Source organism: Pseudophryne corroboree, chromosome 3 (assembly GCF_028390025.1).
Source record: "Pseudophryne corroboree isolate aPseCor3 chromosome 3, aPseCor3.hap2, whole genome shotgun sequence".
Lineage (NCBI taxonomy): Eukaryota > Metazoa > Chordata > Amphibia > Anura > Myobatrachidae > Pseudophryne > Pseudophryne corroboree.
In genome coordinates, this window is record NC_086446.1 from 803,685,042 (window position 1) to 803,700,550 (window position 15,509).

A 15,509-nucleotide genomic window follows, 5' to 3' on the forward strand; every position below is an offset into this window, starting at 1 on the left:
AGAGGGTTAGATACACTAAGCAGTGACCAGCAGAGGGTTAGAAACACTAAGCGCTGACCAGCAGAGGGTTAGATACACTAAGAAATGAACAGCAGAGGGTTAGATACACTAAGCAGTGACCAGCAGAGGGTTAGAAACACTAAGCACTGACCAGCAGAGGGTTAGATACACTAAGCAGTGACCAGCAGAGGGTTAGATACACTAAGCAGTGACCAGCAGAGGGTTAGATACACTAAGCAATGAGCAGCAGAGGGTTAGAAACACTAAGCACTGACCAGCAGAGGGTTAGATACACTAAGCAGTGACCAGCAGAGGGTTAGATACACTAAGCAGTGACCAGCAGAGGGTTAGATACACTAAGCAATGAGCAGCAGAGGGTTAGATACACTAAGCAGTGACCAGCAGAGGGTTAGATACACTAAGCAATGACCAGCAGAGGGTTAGATACACTAAGCAGTGACCAGCATAGGGTTAGATACACTAAGCAATGACCAGCAGAGGGTTAGATACACTAAGCAATGACCAGCAGAGGGTTAGGTACACTAAGCAATGACCAGCAGAGGGTTAGATACACTAAGCAATGACCAGCAGAGGGTTAGATACACTAAGCAATGACCATTACAATGATGTCTATGCCCCTAAGAGAGTTTGCAGCTCCTGCCTGGCTGAGTGTTTCCTGCACCAGAAAAGGAATCTTAACTAAAAAAAAAAAAAAAAATATTCCCACACTCACTCACCTGTAATGTAACAGAGCTTTTGCTCCATGAGGAGGTAGACAGCTGGAATGAGACCTCTCCCGCAGAGTCTGTAATATATGTCTCTTTAACAGTCTCCCCCTTGAATGAGGTGGTGAGGTGCACCTTCTCCCCACCGAGGGGCTCGCCATCATAGGACTCCAATAGCAACTGGAAACAAGACGTAATAATGTTATTCTGTTGCTCTACTGTAAAGATATAGGCAGGGGCTAAAACTGTTTTTATGGCGTTTAAATCTTTAGAGTGTGTAAAGTACTTTTTATTCCTTTTGTTCCATTATCTATCTGGCTTGTGTCACTATTACCCAATGTGGGTGTTCATTCGTTAGCCTATATATTCTGTACTATAATCTTACTCAGGTAAATACAGGTGTGCTGTGACCTGGCACCTAGTGCTGTCATGTTATGTTATGAGGATGACATTCTGTGTATGAGGTATTACTCAGGTAAATACAGGTGGGCTGTGACCTGGCACCTAGTGCTGTCATGTTATGTTATGAGGATGACATTCTGTGTATGAGGTATTACTCAGGTAAATACAGGTGTGCTGTGACCTGGCGCATTGTGCTCTCATGTTATGTTATTGTAGGAGGATGCCATTCTGTGTATGAGGTATTACTCAGGTAAATACAGGTGTGCTGTGACCTGGCACCTAGTGCTGTCATGTTATTGTAGGAGGATGACATTCTGTGTATGAGGTATTACTCAGGTAAATACAGGCGGGCTGTGACCTGGCACCTAGTGCTTTCATGTTATGTTAGGAGGATGACATTCTGTGTATGAGGTATTACTCAGGTAAATACAGGTGGGCTGTGACCTGGCACCTAGTGCTTTCATGTTATGTTAGGAGGATGACATTCTGTGTATGAGGTATTACTCAGGTAAATACAGGTGGGCTGTGACCTGGCACCTAGTGCTGTCATGTTATGTCAGGAGGATGACATTCTGTGTATGGGTATCCATTCACATGGTCGACCATGTTATGGTCGACAGTCATTAGGTCGACCACTATTGGTCAACATTGACATGGTCGACATGGACACATGGTCGACACGTGAAATGGTCGACGCGTGAAAGGTCGACACATGAAAAGGTCGACATGAGTTTTACTTTTTTTTCTTTTGGGGAACTTTTCCATACTTTACGATCCACATGGACTACGATTGGAACGGTAATCTGTGCCGAGCGAAGCAGTAGCGGAGCGAAGGCACCATGCCCAAAGCATGGCGAGCGAAGCGAGCCATGCGAGGGGACGCGGTGCACTAATTGGGGTTCCCAGTCACTTTACGCAAAAAACGACACCCAAAAAAGTAAAAAAACTCATGTCGACCTTTTCATGTGTCGACCTTTCATGTGTCGACCATGTGTCCATGTCGACCATGTCAATGTCGACCAATAGTGGTCGACCTAATGACTGTCGACCATAACATGGTCGACCATTCATACCGGAACCCTGTGTATGAGGTATTACTCAGGTAAATACAGGTGTGCTGTGACCTGGCACCTAGTGCTGTCATGTTATGTTAGGAGGATGACATTCTGTGTATGAGGTATTACTCAGGTAAATACAGGTTGGCTGTGACCTGGCACCTACTGCTGTCATGTTATTGTAGGAGGATGACATTCTGTGTATGAGGTATTACTCAGGTAAATACAGGCGGGCTGTGACCTGGCACCTAGTGCTGTCATGTTATGTTAGGAGGATGACATTCTGTGTATGAGGTATTACTCAGGTAAATACAGGTGGGCTGTGACCTGGCACCTAGTGCTGTCATGTTATGTTAGGAAGATGCCAGTCTATGTATGAGGTATTACTCAGGTAATACACGTGGGCTGTGACCTGGCACCTAGTGCTGTCATGTTATGTTAGGAAGATGCAAGTCTATGTATGAGGTATTACTCAGGTAATACAGGTGGGCTGTGACCTGGTGCATAGTGCTGTCATGTTATGTTAGGAGGATGACATTCTGTGTATGAGGTATTACTCAGGTAAATACAGGTGGGCTGTGACCTGGCACCTAGTGCTGTCATGTTATGTTAGGAGGATGACATTCTGTGTATGAGGTATTACTCAGGTAAATACAGGTGGGCTGTGACCTGGCACCTAGTGCTGTCATGTTATGTTAGGAAGATGCCAGTCTATGTATGAGGTATTACTCAGGTAATACACGTGGGCTGTGACCTGGCACCTAGTGCTGTCATGTCATGTTAGGAAGATGCAAGTCTATGTATGAGGTATTACTCAGGTAATACAGGTGGGCTGTGACCTGGTGCATAGTGCTGTCATGTTATGTTAGGAGGATGACATTCTGTGTATGAGGTATTACTCAGGTAATACAGGTGGGCTGCGACCTGGTGCATAGTGCTGTCATGTTATGTTATTGTAGTAGGAGGTCACCAGTTATCATGGATAATCCTGTGTAACCCATCTATGATCTTCATATGGTCACACAGGAAGTATGAGGGCCAGGTAATGTCTCTCTGAAGATGTTCTCCACAGGGGACAATCAGGACTTAAAACAATTTCCCTGTCATTGTGCCTTCTGTTTACTTTCCTCTGTTACATCCTGGTCTCTCACAGACAACGCGGAGCCTGACCCAGCATGTGGTCAGCAGGAGAAGGCCAGCTGTGGGAGGGAGTAGGGAAATACCTGAGGTGGGGTCCCACCAATCAGGAACCTGCGTCTCCTCCCCAGGTGAGCGCGGCATGATGGGCATTTGGAAGGTTATAAAAGAGGTTGCGCAGGTCAGCTCCTGATGTTGGTTGCAGGACTCTGGCTAAGGGGTGATTCTCTGCCAGGGTACCTTGTGGAACGCATCACCAGTGCTGTGTGGACTTATATGTACTTACTACTGCATGGACTAATCTGCTATCACTGCTGTGTGGACTCAGTGATAGTTCTGCTGTGTGGACCTGTTTATCTGGAACTTCTGTGTGGAATTGCTGTGGACCTAAATCCTCTACTGAGACTTACTATCTGGACTGCTACCTGTATACTGTCTGTGGACTATATTGACTTCTATTTCCTGTGTATTATCTATTCCTGTGTGTAGTGAGAAATAAATCATCATTTTGGTTTCATCGGCTCGGTGTCTGGGTGATTAGAAGAACCCGTATCCTCACATCTACCTTTCCATATTTAGATGGGTCTGTGTCTCTGGGCCGGATTTAGGCCGTAAAGTACCAATATTCTGTAATTTATGCATTCGCCAGACTCGTACTGTGGATGTGTAGTACAGATCTGTGACGTTGGATGCAGATGATTGACAATTTGGGGGTGGGAAGGGGGCGGCGACAGCCGCTGCTGCCCAAAATGGAGGCATGTCTCCCCTGTTTTGTGGAATTGATGAGGCCAGGAACTTCGTCGCAAGATGTAGATTTCCTGACCTCTTTATTGTATCTGCGACGGCCGGCTTATGCGACCCCATGGCCCATGCAGCCGCCCGCTGGTGTCACAGTCGTGACGCCTCCTATTACATACCCTTCAACGCATTACACATAAAAAACGGTACAAATTAGGAAAGCGGGCGTGGCCGCAGGTAAAATGGGTGTGGCCACGTCCCCTTTCCTATATTCTCAATTGGAATTTGGAGAGTCAAAAATACGTATAGACCATAAAAAAAAAGGTCCTGTACCTGGCAAAAAGCTACAGGTGGAGGGTATGCTATTAGTGCCACGGCTGCTGCATCCACGTAAGCCGTGGTAACAGCACCTCCTACCCAGTGGTGCAGAGAGAGAGGGGGAGTGGGTACAAATAACCTGGGCCCAGGTCTGATGGAGGGGTCCAGTGAGGGTCTAGTAGGGGCCCAGACCCCCTCCCCCTTACCTGGCAGCAGCAGCTGCAGCTCTTCTCCTCAGCCCAGCACACACTGCTGTGTACTGGGCTGCAGTGTGGCCATGGATGTGCTTAAAATACAATTTTTTTCTGTATTTTTTTCTAAGGGTACATGACCACACCTCCTGAGATTAGACCATGCCCCTTGAAAAGTACCTGGGCCCAACCTGGCTCTCAATTGCCCTGCTCCTTCCACATCGGAATCAGGCGTCTATACCTGGGGTCTCCTGCACGGCTGCCTAAAGCAAGGCTTCCTATGGCGGACACACACGAGCACAACTCACACGAACACAAACAATAGTGTCTCCTACAAATAAACCTATAATAAACTAAACGAGAAAACGGGGATTTCTGGTGTGCAAAGTAAGAGAAAGAAACGACTCATAAATAATACAATAAACAGCTGGATTGAGGGATTCCCCGCACCCAGAGGCGGATTGGCCATAGGGTTCTTCACAGGGAAGATTCCCGGTGGGCCGACGCACCCGTGGGGCCTGTTTTGTTTGAGGACATGTGGTCCTTTTTATAGACATAATGAATAAGATGCTAAACAATTTGCATATATGAAAATGACTTTGCCACTTAGCCTGTGATTGCAGGTGATCTAGTGTATGCTCTGTCTGCCTGCTTGGCTGACATATAAGATTGAGGGAATAGCGATTGGGATACGGTTGGTGTAATAAGCAAGAAAATATATCTTTCTAAAGAATGATATAGTTTCCTAAATTCTGAAGGTGTATCATATAATGTGCTCATAATATTTAATTTTTTTTTAACTTCCCCCGTGATGTTGGACATGCCCACTATCTGGAAAGTCTTGGGAGGAGGGTGCTGCTGCCATGGCCCATGGCTAGACCTTACACCCCTGGTGCTGCCCATTGGGGCCACTAGTACAAATTTTTCCAGGGCCGCTTTTTGTTCCCAATCCGTCCCTGCCCGCACCCTTCATAAGGAAAACCGCAAACATGTGAAATGTTAGTACATGTGCGTCTTAGGCCCTGAAACACAACATTGATTTAAATTGATTTTCAATAGTAATTGTTAAAAATGGACCTTTAGTAAATATACCCCTGAGAGAAAAGCTGATCTCCACTTACTAACGTGTCTGACGGATACAGTATATTAATGGATGGAGTTTAGACTAGTCATACATTTCTTATTTACACTTACAGTATCACACAATAGGAAATAAAGGCTCATCAATACAGTATGTAACAAGAGATCACTCCCAGTGACGGGGCAGCGACCTGTTAGTAACGTTACTGCCTGGATCAGGCTCCGGCCGCCCCACTGCGGATCCCGCTCCCGGTACAGCCATCTGTAGCCCATAAGCCCCTGAGGATGGTGTTGGGTACTGAGACCAAGCTTAACAAATTCACCAAACGAGGGAGTTGCCAGAGATACAGGGGTAGATGTACTAAGCCTTGGAGATTGATAAAGTGGGGAGAGGTAAAGTACCAGCCAATCAGCTCCTGTCATTTTTCAAACACAGCCTGTAACATGGCAGTTAGGAGCTGATTGGCTGGCACTTTATCACACTCCAACGCTTAGTACAACTCCCCCTCAGTATTGTACATAACATACATCTGGGTTGCATGTAATATTTGTGGGTTTTTTGGTTGATAGCCCACAAATATTCCTTGACAAATACAGTATGTCTCTGCTGCTATAGTAACATTATCTGTACAGTATCTAAAACATATGTTACTATGGGTTGTGGTCTGCTCACCTTTCCCCGGTACGGAGCTCCTGGCTGGTAATAAGACTTGGAGTCCTTGAACGACAGCTTAGTGATATCCGATTTCATGTCGATGGTTTTGGTTGCGCTGAACGTCACGTCTGTGAGAGACAGGAGAGGAAACGCGGTCACTGGGGTCTGACCTTATACCCCGGAGCCCAAACCATGGAGCAAGGAAACCACCAACACGTGTGTCCTAGTGCAAACATTTAATTGTCTGGACTTATCAGGTCTGTAATGGGTTCTGTAACTTGGTGCTAATAAAAGGATTTCATACATCTGTGTTGTAGACGTGAACAGACAATTCTTTACTCACCTTAACACCTATATGAGTGCTCTTCTATTTCCTCCACTTTGCTTTTTTTGAAGTAGACGCAATCTGACTGGTGGTGAACTGTAATCTCTGACTAAAGTCCTTGTGAAATGTTAGGGCTCAGAACCCTATATAAGTATCACTGCACACCGAAGAAGCCAGCATGTTCCTTTCCTTCACAAACTCATTATGGACCTCAGCAGAGGCCGCTGCAGACCTGTGGTCTGCTACCACTACAAGAGTGGTCCGCGGCAGCAGGAGAGTTCTGACCGGCTGCGAGATGCTTTTGGGGAGGAAGCACCATCCTGAACCTCTGTGTTTGAGTGGTTTGCAGAATGTTGGCATGGGAGACAGCTCCTGGAAGACGAGGAGCGCTGCAGCCGACCTGTGTCACCATCACCGAGGAAAATGTTGCTGCAAGTTTAGTGGGACACCAGGACAACTATGGCCCAGTTAGAGAAGGAAATACTGTATGAATCTCATCGGGATCCATACACTTGATACTCCATGAGAAGCTTGGCCTGAGCAAGGTTTCTGCATGCTGCGTTCCCCATCAGCTGACTCGAGAGCAGAAGGAGGCTCGGGTCACTTGGTACCTCAACACGCTGGTCAGGTCGCTCAGTCTAGGAGAAGATCAGTTTCAACCCAGAGACCAAACAGTCGGCCCGGTGGACCCCAGTTGGAGGTGCACTGACGCAGAAGTTCAGAGTTCCAAGGCTGGCCATGTAGCTAATGTACCACTTGTGCAGTGACTGGTATGCCACACAATGCCTGCCGCCAGTGCTGGAAGCCATTTCCAGGCACCATCCAATAACTCGCACTTGTGGTGCCCATCTTAATCGTGACAATACACATGCCCACAAGTCTAGGAAAGTGGTAGATTTTCTGGTCCACGAACACATCCAGGAGCTTGGACATCTGCCGTACAGTCCAGACCTGGCTCCCCCTGTGACTTCTTTGTGTTCCCACAAATCAAGAGCAAATTGCTCGGGATTCATTCCGAGTCACTGAAGGCTGCATTGTTCAATTGTATTGATCTAGAATGTCCTGAGTCAGAGTCGGATTAAGGGGGGGGGGGGGGGCAGGGGGTACATTACCCTGGGCCCCCCTATCCCAGGGGCCCCCATCCCTGCCGTCCGCTACAGGCTGTTCGTTCAGTGCTGGCTTCACTGTCGAGGTTTTTCTTCTTCTTCCAGTTTCTTTTAAAAGGGGTTGTGGGCAAAAATCTGTGATTAGGCCACGCCCCCAAATTTGCCTGGCTCTGTTGTTCTCTCTGGAACCTTGCCTGCCTGCTCCTTGCCTGCCTGCTCCTTGCCTGCCTGCTCCTTGCCTGCCTACAGTAGCTGGAGGAGATAATTACACATCGGTACTCAGAGACGTTTTCAATGTGCAAGTGTATTAAAGCACTATATATACAGCCAGTGTCAGCTGTATCCAGGGCTGGATTAAGCCTTGGTGGTGCCTGCCTGGTGCACTTAAGACAAGGGGGCCCCCCCGGTGGAAGGCGGGGGAGTGTATTTTACATTGTGCATACCCCCAACATGACCCATTCCAGGAGGGACAAAGGGGTACATTTACTAAGCAGTGATAAGAGCAGAGAAGTGAGCCAGTGGAGAAGTTGCCCATGGCAACCAATCAGCACTGAAGTAACATCTATAATTTGCATACTATAAAATGATACAGAGCTGCTAATTGGTTGATGGGGAAATTTCTCCACTGGCTCACTTCTCCGCTCTTATCACTGCTTCGTAAATGTTCCCCAAAATGCTCTCTCTCTGGACTTCCTTCTTAATATATGATTGGTGTCACTTGTGTTGAACTATTTAATAGATAAGAAAGGTGTTTCAACACAGGTGATTGCAATCATAATTCAAGATAGCATGTTATCCCTCCAGGACTGGGTCGTTAGGATGTATGGATTGTGTATATTACATTTAAGCCAATGGGGTATATCAGATTTAAACTAATAGTTGAATAATGCCTGGGTACTGTTTATAGCTCCACCTAATTGAGAGACAACTAATTTATAACGTTTTCTTGTAGTGGAACAAAGACAACTTAAACAACCTTAGAATACACATAGAAAAAAAAATCTATAATTTATCTTGTCACATGCCAAAATAGCAGCAGCAGCCTCTGTACTGCTTACACACTGGTACAGGATTCAGGAGGACTCTGCATGTGTGTGTGTGTGTGTGTGTGTGTGTGTGTGTGTCTCTCTAGACCTTCAGATAACAGGTTACATAGGACCCAGACACCCAGGCAGAGAGGAGGAGAAAATGGGATCGCTGTGTCACTTACAACTCTCTCCACCCTCCTATCTCTCCTCTGGTCGGAAGCTCAATCGGTAGCTCATAAAACCTGATACTCTCCCTGCAATGCATACTGCCCTGCTCATATTCTGTCTGTCTGGTTCTGCTACTGTGTGAGAGGGAAAGCCAGCAATGTCGGTGTGCTCTGGCTGGGGGGCCCCCTAACAAAGGGGGGCCCGGGGTACTGTATGCCCTGCAACCCGCCCTTAATCTGGCTATGGCTGTATCTACAATGCTTTAATACACTTGCACTTCGAAAAAGTCTCTGAGTGCCGCTGCCTGTTTCCTGTATCCAGGGGTCATATAAATAAATAAATATATTATATATATATAATTCCATGGGGGGCCCCCTGCTCTTTAGTTCCCCTGGCCTCCCGCAGCTTTAATCCAGCTCTGTCCTGAGTTACGCCTCTAGATTAGATTCAGGAGGTTTCCCCACATTATCCAGATCATGCTATGCTAGACGAGCGCATCGTGTTGTGACTTATCCATTGATATTTCATCATTAGATATACTGTATTTATATGATTAATGCGTGTTACATGTGTTACATTTTATGGCATTCTCTTCTGGGAGGGTTCCATGAATAATATCTGTTTTGTGCTGTTCTTCGCAGCCCCTACTTTTGGAACGTTACACAACCCGGTTAGTGGAGCTACTGTTGCTAGCGGTTTTAGCAGCACATCCTTGTTTGGTGGACAAGTTAGACAGTCAGAGACGTGTACCGTGTGAGATAACGCTAGGGATTGCCAGGGAGACATTGGGCCGACAGTAATTCAGAGTTGATCGCAGCAGCAAATTTGTTAGCAGTTGGGCAAAACCGTGTGCACTGCAGGGGGGGGGGGGGGTGTCAGATGTAACATGTGCAGAGAGAGTTAGATTTGGGTGGGGTGTGTTCAAACTGAAATCTAAATTGCAGTGTAAAAATAAAGCAGCCAGTATTTACCCTGCATAGAAACATAATAACCCACCCAAATCTAACTCTCTCTGCACATGTTACATCTGCCCCACCTGCAGTGCACATGGTTTTGCCCGACTACTAATAAATTTGCCGCTGTGATCAACTCTGAATGACATAGGTATGAGCACTGGGTCAGTACTGGGGTACAGCACAGGTGATGGTAATCATACAATAAGAGGGAAGTGCAGGAGCAGAGCATTGTGTCCTCCTGGAGAGGTCATGTTGGGGGGTATGACATAGGTATGAGCACTGGGTCAGTATTAGGGTACAGCACAGGTGATGGTAATCATACAGTAAGAGGGAAGAGCAGGAGCAGAGCATTGTGTCCTCCTGGAGAGGTCATGTTGGGGGGTATGACATAGGTATGAGCACCGGGTCAGTATTAGGGTACAGCACAGGTGATGGTAATCATACAGTAAGAGGGAAGAGCAGGAGCAGAGCATTGTGTCCTCCTGGAGAGGTCATGTTGGGAGGTATGACATAGGTATAAGCGCTGGGTCAGTATTAGGGTACAGCACAGGTGATGGTAATCATACAGTAAGAGTGAAGAGCAGGAGTAGAGCATTGTGTCGTCCTGGAGAGGGTCATGTTGGGAGGTGTGACACAGGTATGAGCACTGGGTCAGTATTAGGGTACAGCACAGGTGATGGTAATCATACAGTAAGAGGGAAGAGCAGGAGCAGAGCATTGTGTTCTCCTGGAGAGGGTCATGTTGGGAGGTATGACATAGGTATGAGCACTGGGTCAGTATTAGGGTACAGCACAGGTGATGGTAATCATACTGTAAGAGGGAAGATCAGGAGCAGAGCATTGTGTCCTCCTGGACAGGTCATGTTGGGAGGTATGACATAGGTATGAGCACCGGGTCAGTATTGGGGTACAGCACAGGTGATGGTAATCATACAGTAAGAGGGAAGTGCAGGAGCAGAGCATTGTGTCCTCCTGGAGGGAGGACACAATGGATATGAGGGGTAGGAGAACCGGGTCAGTATTGGGGTACAGCACAGGTGATGGTGATCATACAGTAAGAGGGAAGTGCAGGAGCAGAGCATTGTGTCCCTCCTGGAGAGGGTCATGTTGGGAGGTTTGACATAGGTATGAGCACTGAGTCAGTATTAGGGTACAGCACAGGTGATGGTAATCATACAATAAGAGGGAAGTGCAGGAGCAGAGTATTGTGTCCTCCTGGAGAGGGTCATGTTGGGAGGTATGACATAGGTATGAGAACTGGGTCAGTATTAGGGTACAGCACAGGTGATGGTAATCATACAGTAAGAGGGAAGAGCAGGAGCAGAGCATTCTGCCCCTCCTGCAGAGGTCATGTTGGGAGGTATGACATAGGTATGAGCACTGGGTCAGTATTAGGATACAGCACAGGTGATGGTAATCATACAGTAAGAGGGAAGAGCAGGAGCAGAGCATTGTGTCCTCCTGGAGAGGTCATGTTGGGAGGTATGACATACAGTAGGTATGAGCACTGGGTCAGTATTAGGGTACAGCACAGGTGATGGTAATCATACAGTAAGAGGGAAGAGCAGGAGCAGATCATTCTGTCCTCCTGGAGAGGTCATGTTGGGAGGTATAACATAGGAATGGGCGCTGGGTCAGTATTAGGATACAGCACAGGTGATGGTAATCATACAGTAAGAGGTAAGAGCAGGAGCAGAGCATTGTGTCCTCCTGGAGGGGGTCATGATGGGAGGTATGACATAGGTATGAGCACTGGATCTGTATTAGGGTACAGCACAGGTGATGGTAATTATACAGTAAGAGGGAAGAGCAGGAGCAGAGCATTGTGTCCTCCTGGAGAGGTCATGTTGGGAGGTATGACATAGGTATGAGCACTGGATCTGTATTAGGGTACAGCACAGGTGATGGTAATCATACAGTAAGAGGGAAGTGCAGGAGCAGAGCATTGTGTCCTCCTGGAGAGTGTCATGATGGGAGGTATGACATAGGTATAAGCACTGGGTCAGTATTGGGGTACAGCACAGGTGATGGTAATCATACAGTAAGAGGGAAGAGCAGGAGCAGAGCATTGTGTCCTCCTGGAGAGGTCATGTTGGGAGGTATGACATAGGTATGAGCACTGGGTCAGTATTAGGGTACAGCACAGGTGATGGTAATCATACAGTAAGAGGGAAGTGCAGGAGCAGAGCATTCTGCCCCTCCTGGAGAGGTCATGTTGGGAGGTATGACATAGGTATGGGCACTGGGTCAGTATTAGGGTACCGCACAGGTGATGGTAATCATACAGTAAGAGGGAAGAGCAGGAGCAGAGCATTGTATCCTCCTGGAGGGGGTCATGATGGGAGGTATGACATAGGTATGAGCACTGGATCTGTATTAGGGTACAGCACAGGTGATGGTAATCATACTGTAAGAGGGAAGTGCAGGAGCAGAGCATTTGTGTCCTCCTGGAGAGGTCATGTTGGGAGGTATGACATAGGTATGAGCACTGGGTCAGTATTAGGGTACAGCACAGGTGATGGTAATCATACAGTAAGAGGGAAGTGCAGGAGCAGAGCATTGTGTCCTACTGGAGAGGGTCATGTTGGGAGGTATGACATAGGTATGAGCACTGGGTCAGTATTAGGGTACAGCACAGGTGATGGTGATCATACAGTAAGAGGGAAGTGCAGGAGCAGAGCATTGTGTCCTACTGGAGAGGGTCATGTTGGGAGGTATGACATAGGTATGAGCACTGGGTCAGTATTAGGGTACAGCACAGGTGATGGTAATCATACAGTAAGAGGGAAGAGCAGGAGCAGAGCATTGTGTCCTCCTGGAGAGGTCATGTTGGGAGGTATGACATAGGTATGAGCAATGGGTCAGTATTAGGGTACAGCACAGGTGATGGTAATCATACAGTAAGAGGGAAGAGCAGGAGCAGAGCATTGTGTCCTCCTGGAGAGGTCATGTTTGGAGGTATGACATAGGTATGAGCACTGGGTCAGTATTAGGGTACAGCACAGGTGATGGTAATCATACAGTAAGAGGGAAGAGCAGGAGCAGAGCATTGTGTCCTCCTGGAGAGGTCATGTTGGGAGGTATGACATAGGTATGAGCACTGGGTCAGTATTAGGGTACAGCACAGGTGATGGTAATCATACAGTAAGAGGGAAGTGCAGGAGCAGAGCATTGTGTCCTCCTGGAGAGGTCATGTTGGGAGGTATGACATAGGTATGAGCACTGGGTCAGTATTAGGGTACAGCACAGGTGATGGCAATCATACAGTAAGAGGGAAGAGCAGGAGCAGAGCATTGTGTCCTCCTGGAGAGGGTCATGTTGGGAGGTATGACATAGGTATGAGCACTGGGTCAGTATTAGGGTACAGCACAGGTGATGGCAATCATACTGTAAGAGGGAAGAGCAGGAGCAGAGCATTGTGTCCTCCTGGAGAGGGTCATGTTGGGAGGTATGACATAGGTATGAGCACTGGGTCAGTATTAGGGTACAGCACAGGTGATGGTAATCATACAGTAAGAGGGAAGAGCAGGAGCAGAGCATTGTGTCCTCCTGGAGAGGGTCATGTTGGGAGGTATGACATAGGTATGAGCACTGGGTCAGTATTAGGGTACAGCACAGGTGATGGCAATCATACTGTAAGAGGGAAGAGCAGGAGCAGAGCATTGTGTCCTCCTGGAGAGGGTCATGTTGGGAGGTATGACATAGGTATGAGCACTGGGTCAGTATTAGGGTACAGCACAGGTGATGGCAATCATACTGTAAGAGGGAAGAGCAGGAGCAGAGCATTGTGTCCTCCTGGAGGGGGTCATGATGGGAGGTATGACATAGGTATGAGCACTGGATCTGTATTAGGGTACAGCACAGGTGATGGTAATCATACAGTAAGAAGGAAGAGCAGGAGCAGAGCATTGTGTCCACCTGGAGAGGTCATGTTGGGAGGTATGACATAGGTATGAGCACTGGGTCAGTATTAGGGTACAGCACAGGTGATGGTAATTATACAGTAAGAGGGAAGAGCAGGAGCAGAGCATTGTGTCCTCCTGGAGAGGTCATGTTGGGAGGTATGACATAGGTATGAGCACTGGATCTGTATTAGGGTACAGCACAGGTGATGGTAATCATACAGTAAGAGGGAAGTGCAGGAGCAGAGCATTGTGTCCTCCTGGAGAGTGTCATGATGGGAGGTATGACATAGGTATAAGCACTGGGTCAGTATTGGGGTACAGCACAGGTGATGGTAATCATACAGTAAGAGGGAAGAGCAGGAGCAGAGCATTGTGTCCTCCTGGAGAGGTCATGTTGGGAGGTATGACATAGGTATGAGCACTGGGTCAGTATTAGGGTACAGCACAGGTGATGGTAATCATACAGTAAGAGGGAAGTGCAGGAGCAGAGCATTGTGTCCTACTGGAGAGGGTCATGTTGGGAGGTATGACATAGGTATGAGCACTGGGTCAGTATTAGGGTACAGCACAGGTGATGGTGATCATTCAGTAAGAGGGAAGTGCAGGAGCAGAGCATTGTGTCCTACTGGAGAGGGTCATGTTGGGAGGTATGACATAGGTATGAGCACTGGGTCAGTATTAGGGTACAGCACAGGTGATGGTAATCATACAGTAAGAGGGAAGAGCAGGAGCAGAGCATTGTGTCCTCCTGGAGAGGTCATGTTGGGAGGTATGACATAGGTATGAGCAATGGGTCAGTATTAGGGTACAGCACAGGTGATGGTAATCATACAGTAAGAGGGAAGAGCAGGAGCAGAGCATTGTGTCCTCCTGGAGAGGTCATGTTCGGAGGTATGACATAGGTATGAGCACTGGGTCAGTATTAGGGTACAGCACAGGTGATGGTAATCATACAGTAAGAGGGAAGAGCAGGAGCAGAGCATTGTGTCCTCCTGGAGAGGTCATGTTGGCAGGTATGACATAGGTATGAGCACTGGGTCAGTATTAGGGTACAGCACATGTGATGGTAATCATACAGTAAGAGGGAAGTGCAGGAGCAGAGCATTGTGTCCTCCTGGAGAGGTCATGTTGGGAGGTATGACATAGGTATGAGCACTGGGTCAGTATTAGGGTACAGCACAGGTGATGGCAATCATACAGTAAGAGGGAAGAGCAGGAGCAGAGTATTGTGTCCTCCTGGAGAGGGTCATGTTGGGAGGTATGACATAGGTATGAGCACTGGGTCAGTATTAGGGTACAGCACAGGTGATGGCAATCATACTGTAAGAGGGAAGAGCAGGAGCAGAGCATTGTGTCCTCCTGGAGAGGGTCATGTTGGGAGGTATGACATAGGTATGAGCACTGGGTCAGTATTAGGGTACAGCACAGGTGATGGCAATCATACTGTAAGAGGGAAGAGCAGGAGCAGAGCATTGTGTCCTCCTGGAGAGGTCATGTTGGGAGGTATGACAGGTATGAGCACTGGGTCAGTATTAGGGTACAGCACAGGTGATGGTAATCATACAGTAAGAGGGAAGAGCAGGAGCAGAGCATTGTGTCCTCCTGGAGAGGACATGTTGGGAGGTATGACATAGGTATGAGCACTGGGTCAGTATTAGGGTACAGCACAGGTGATGGTAATCATACTGTAAGAGGGAAGAGCAGGAGCAGAGCATTGTGT

At 47.6% G+C, this 15,509-nt stretch overlaps 1 protein-coding gene across 2 annotated transcripts in view; it reads right to left on the reverse strand.

Annotated features, from left to right (window-relative positions):
* LOC135056914 (alpha-2-macroglobulin-like protein 1) overlaps window positions 1-15,509 on the reverse strand; it is a 416,894-nt gene that overhangs the window by 197,372 nt on the left and 204,013 nt on the right. For both annotated transcript variants that reach the window (XM_063962689.1, XM_063962688.1), the window contains exons 11-12: window positions 6,320-6,429; window positions 738-905 (exon numbers count right to left, since the gene is read on the reverse strand). In XM_063962689.1, coding sequence (XP_063818759.1) covers window positions 738-905; window positions 6,320-6,429 — 278 coding nt within the window. The remainder of the gene's footprint in view (window positions 1-737; window positions 906-6,319; window positions 6,430-15,509) is intronic.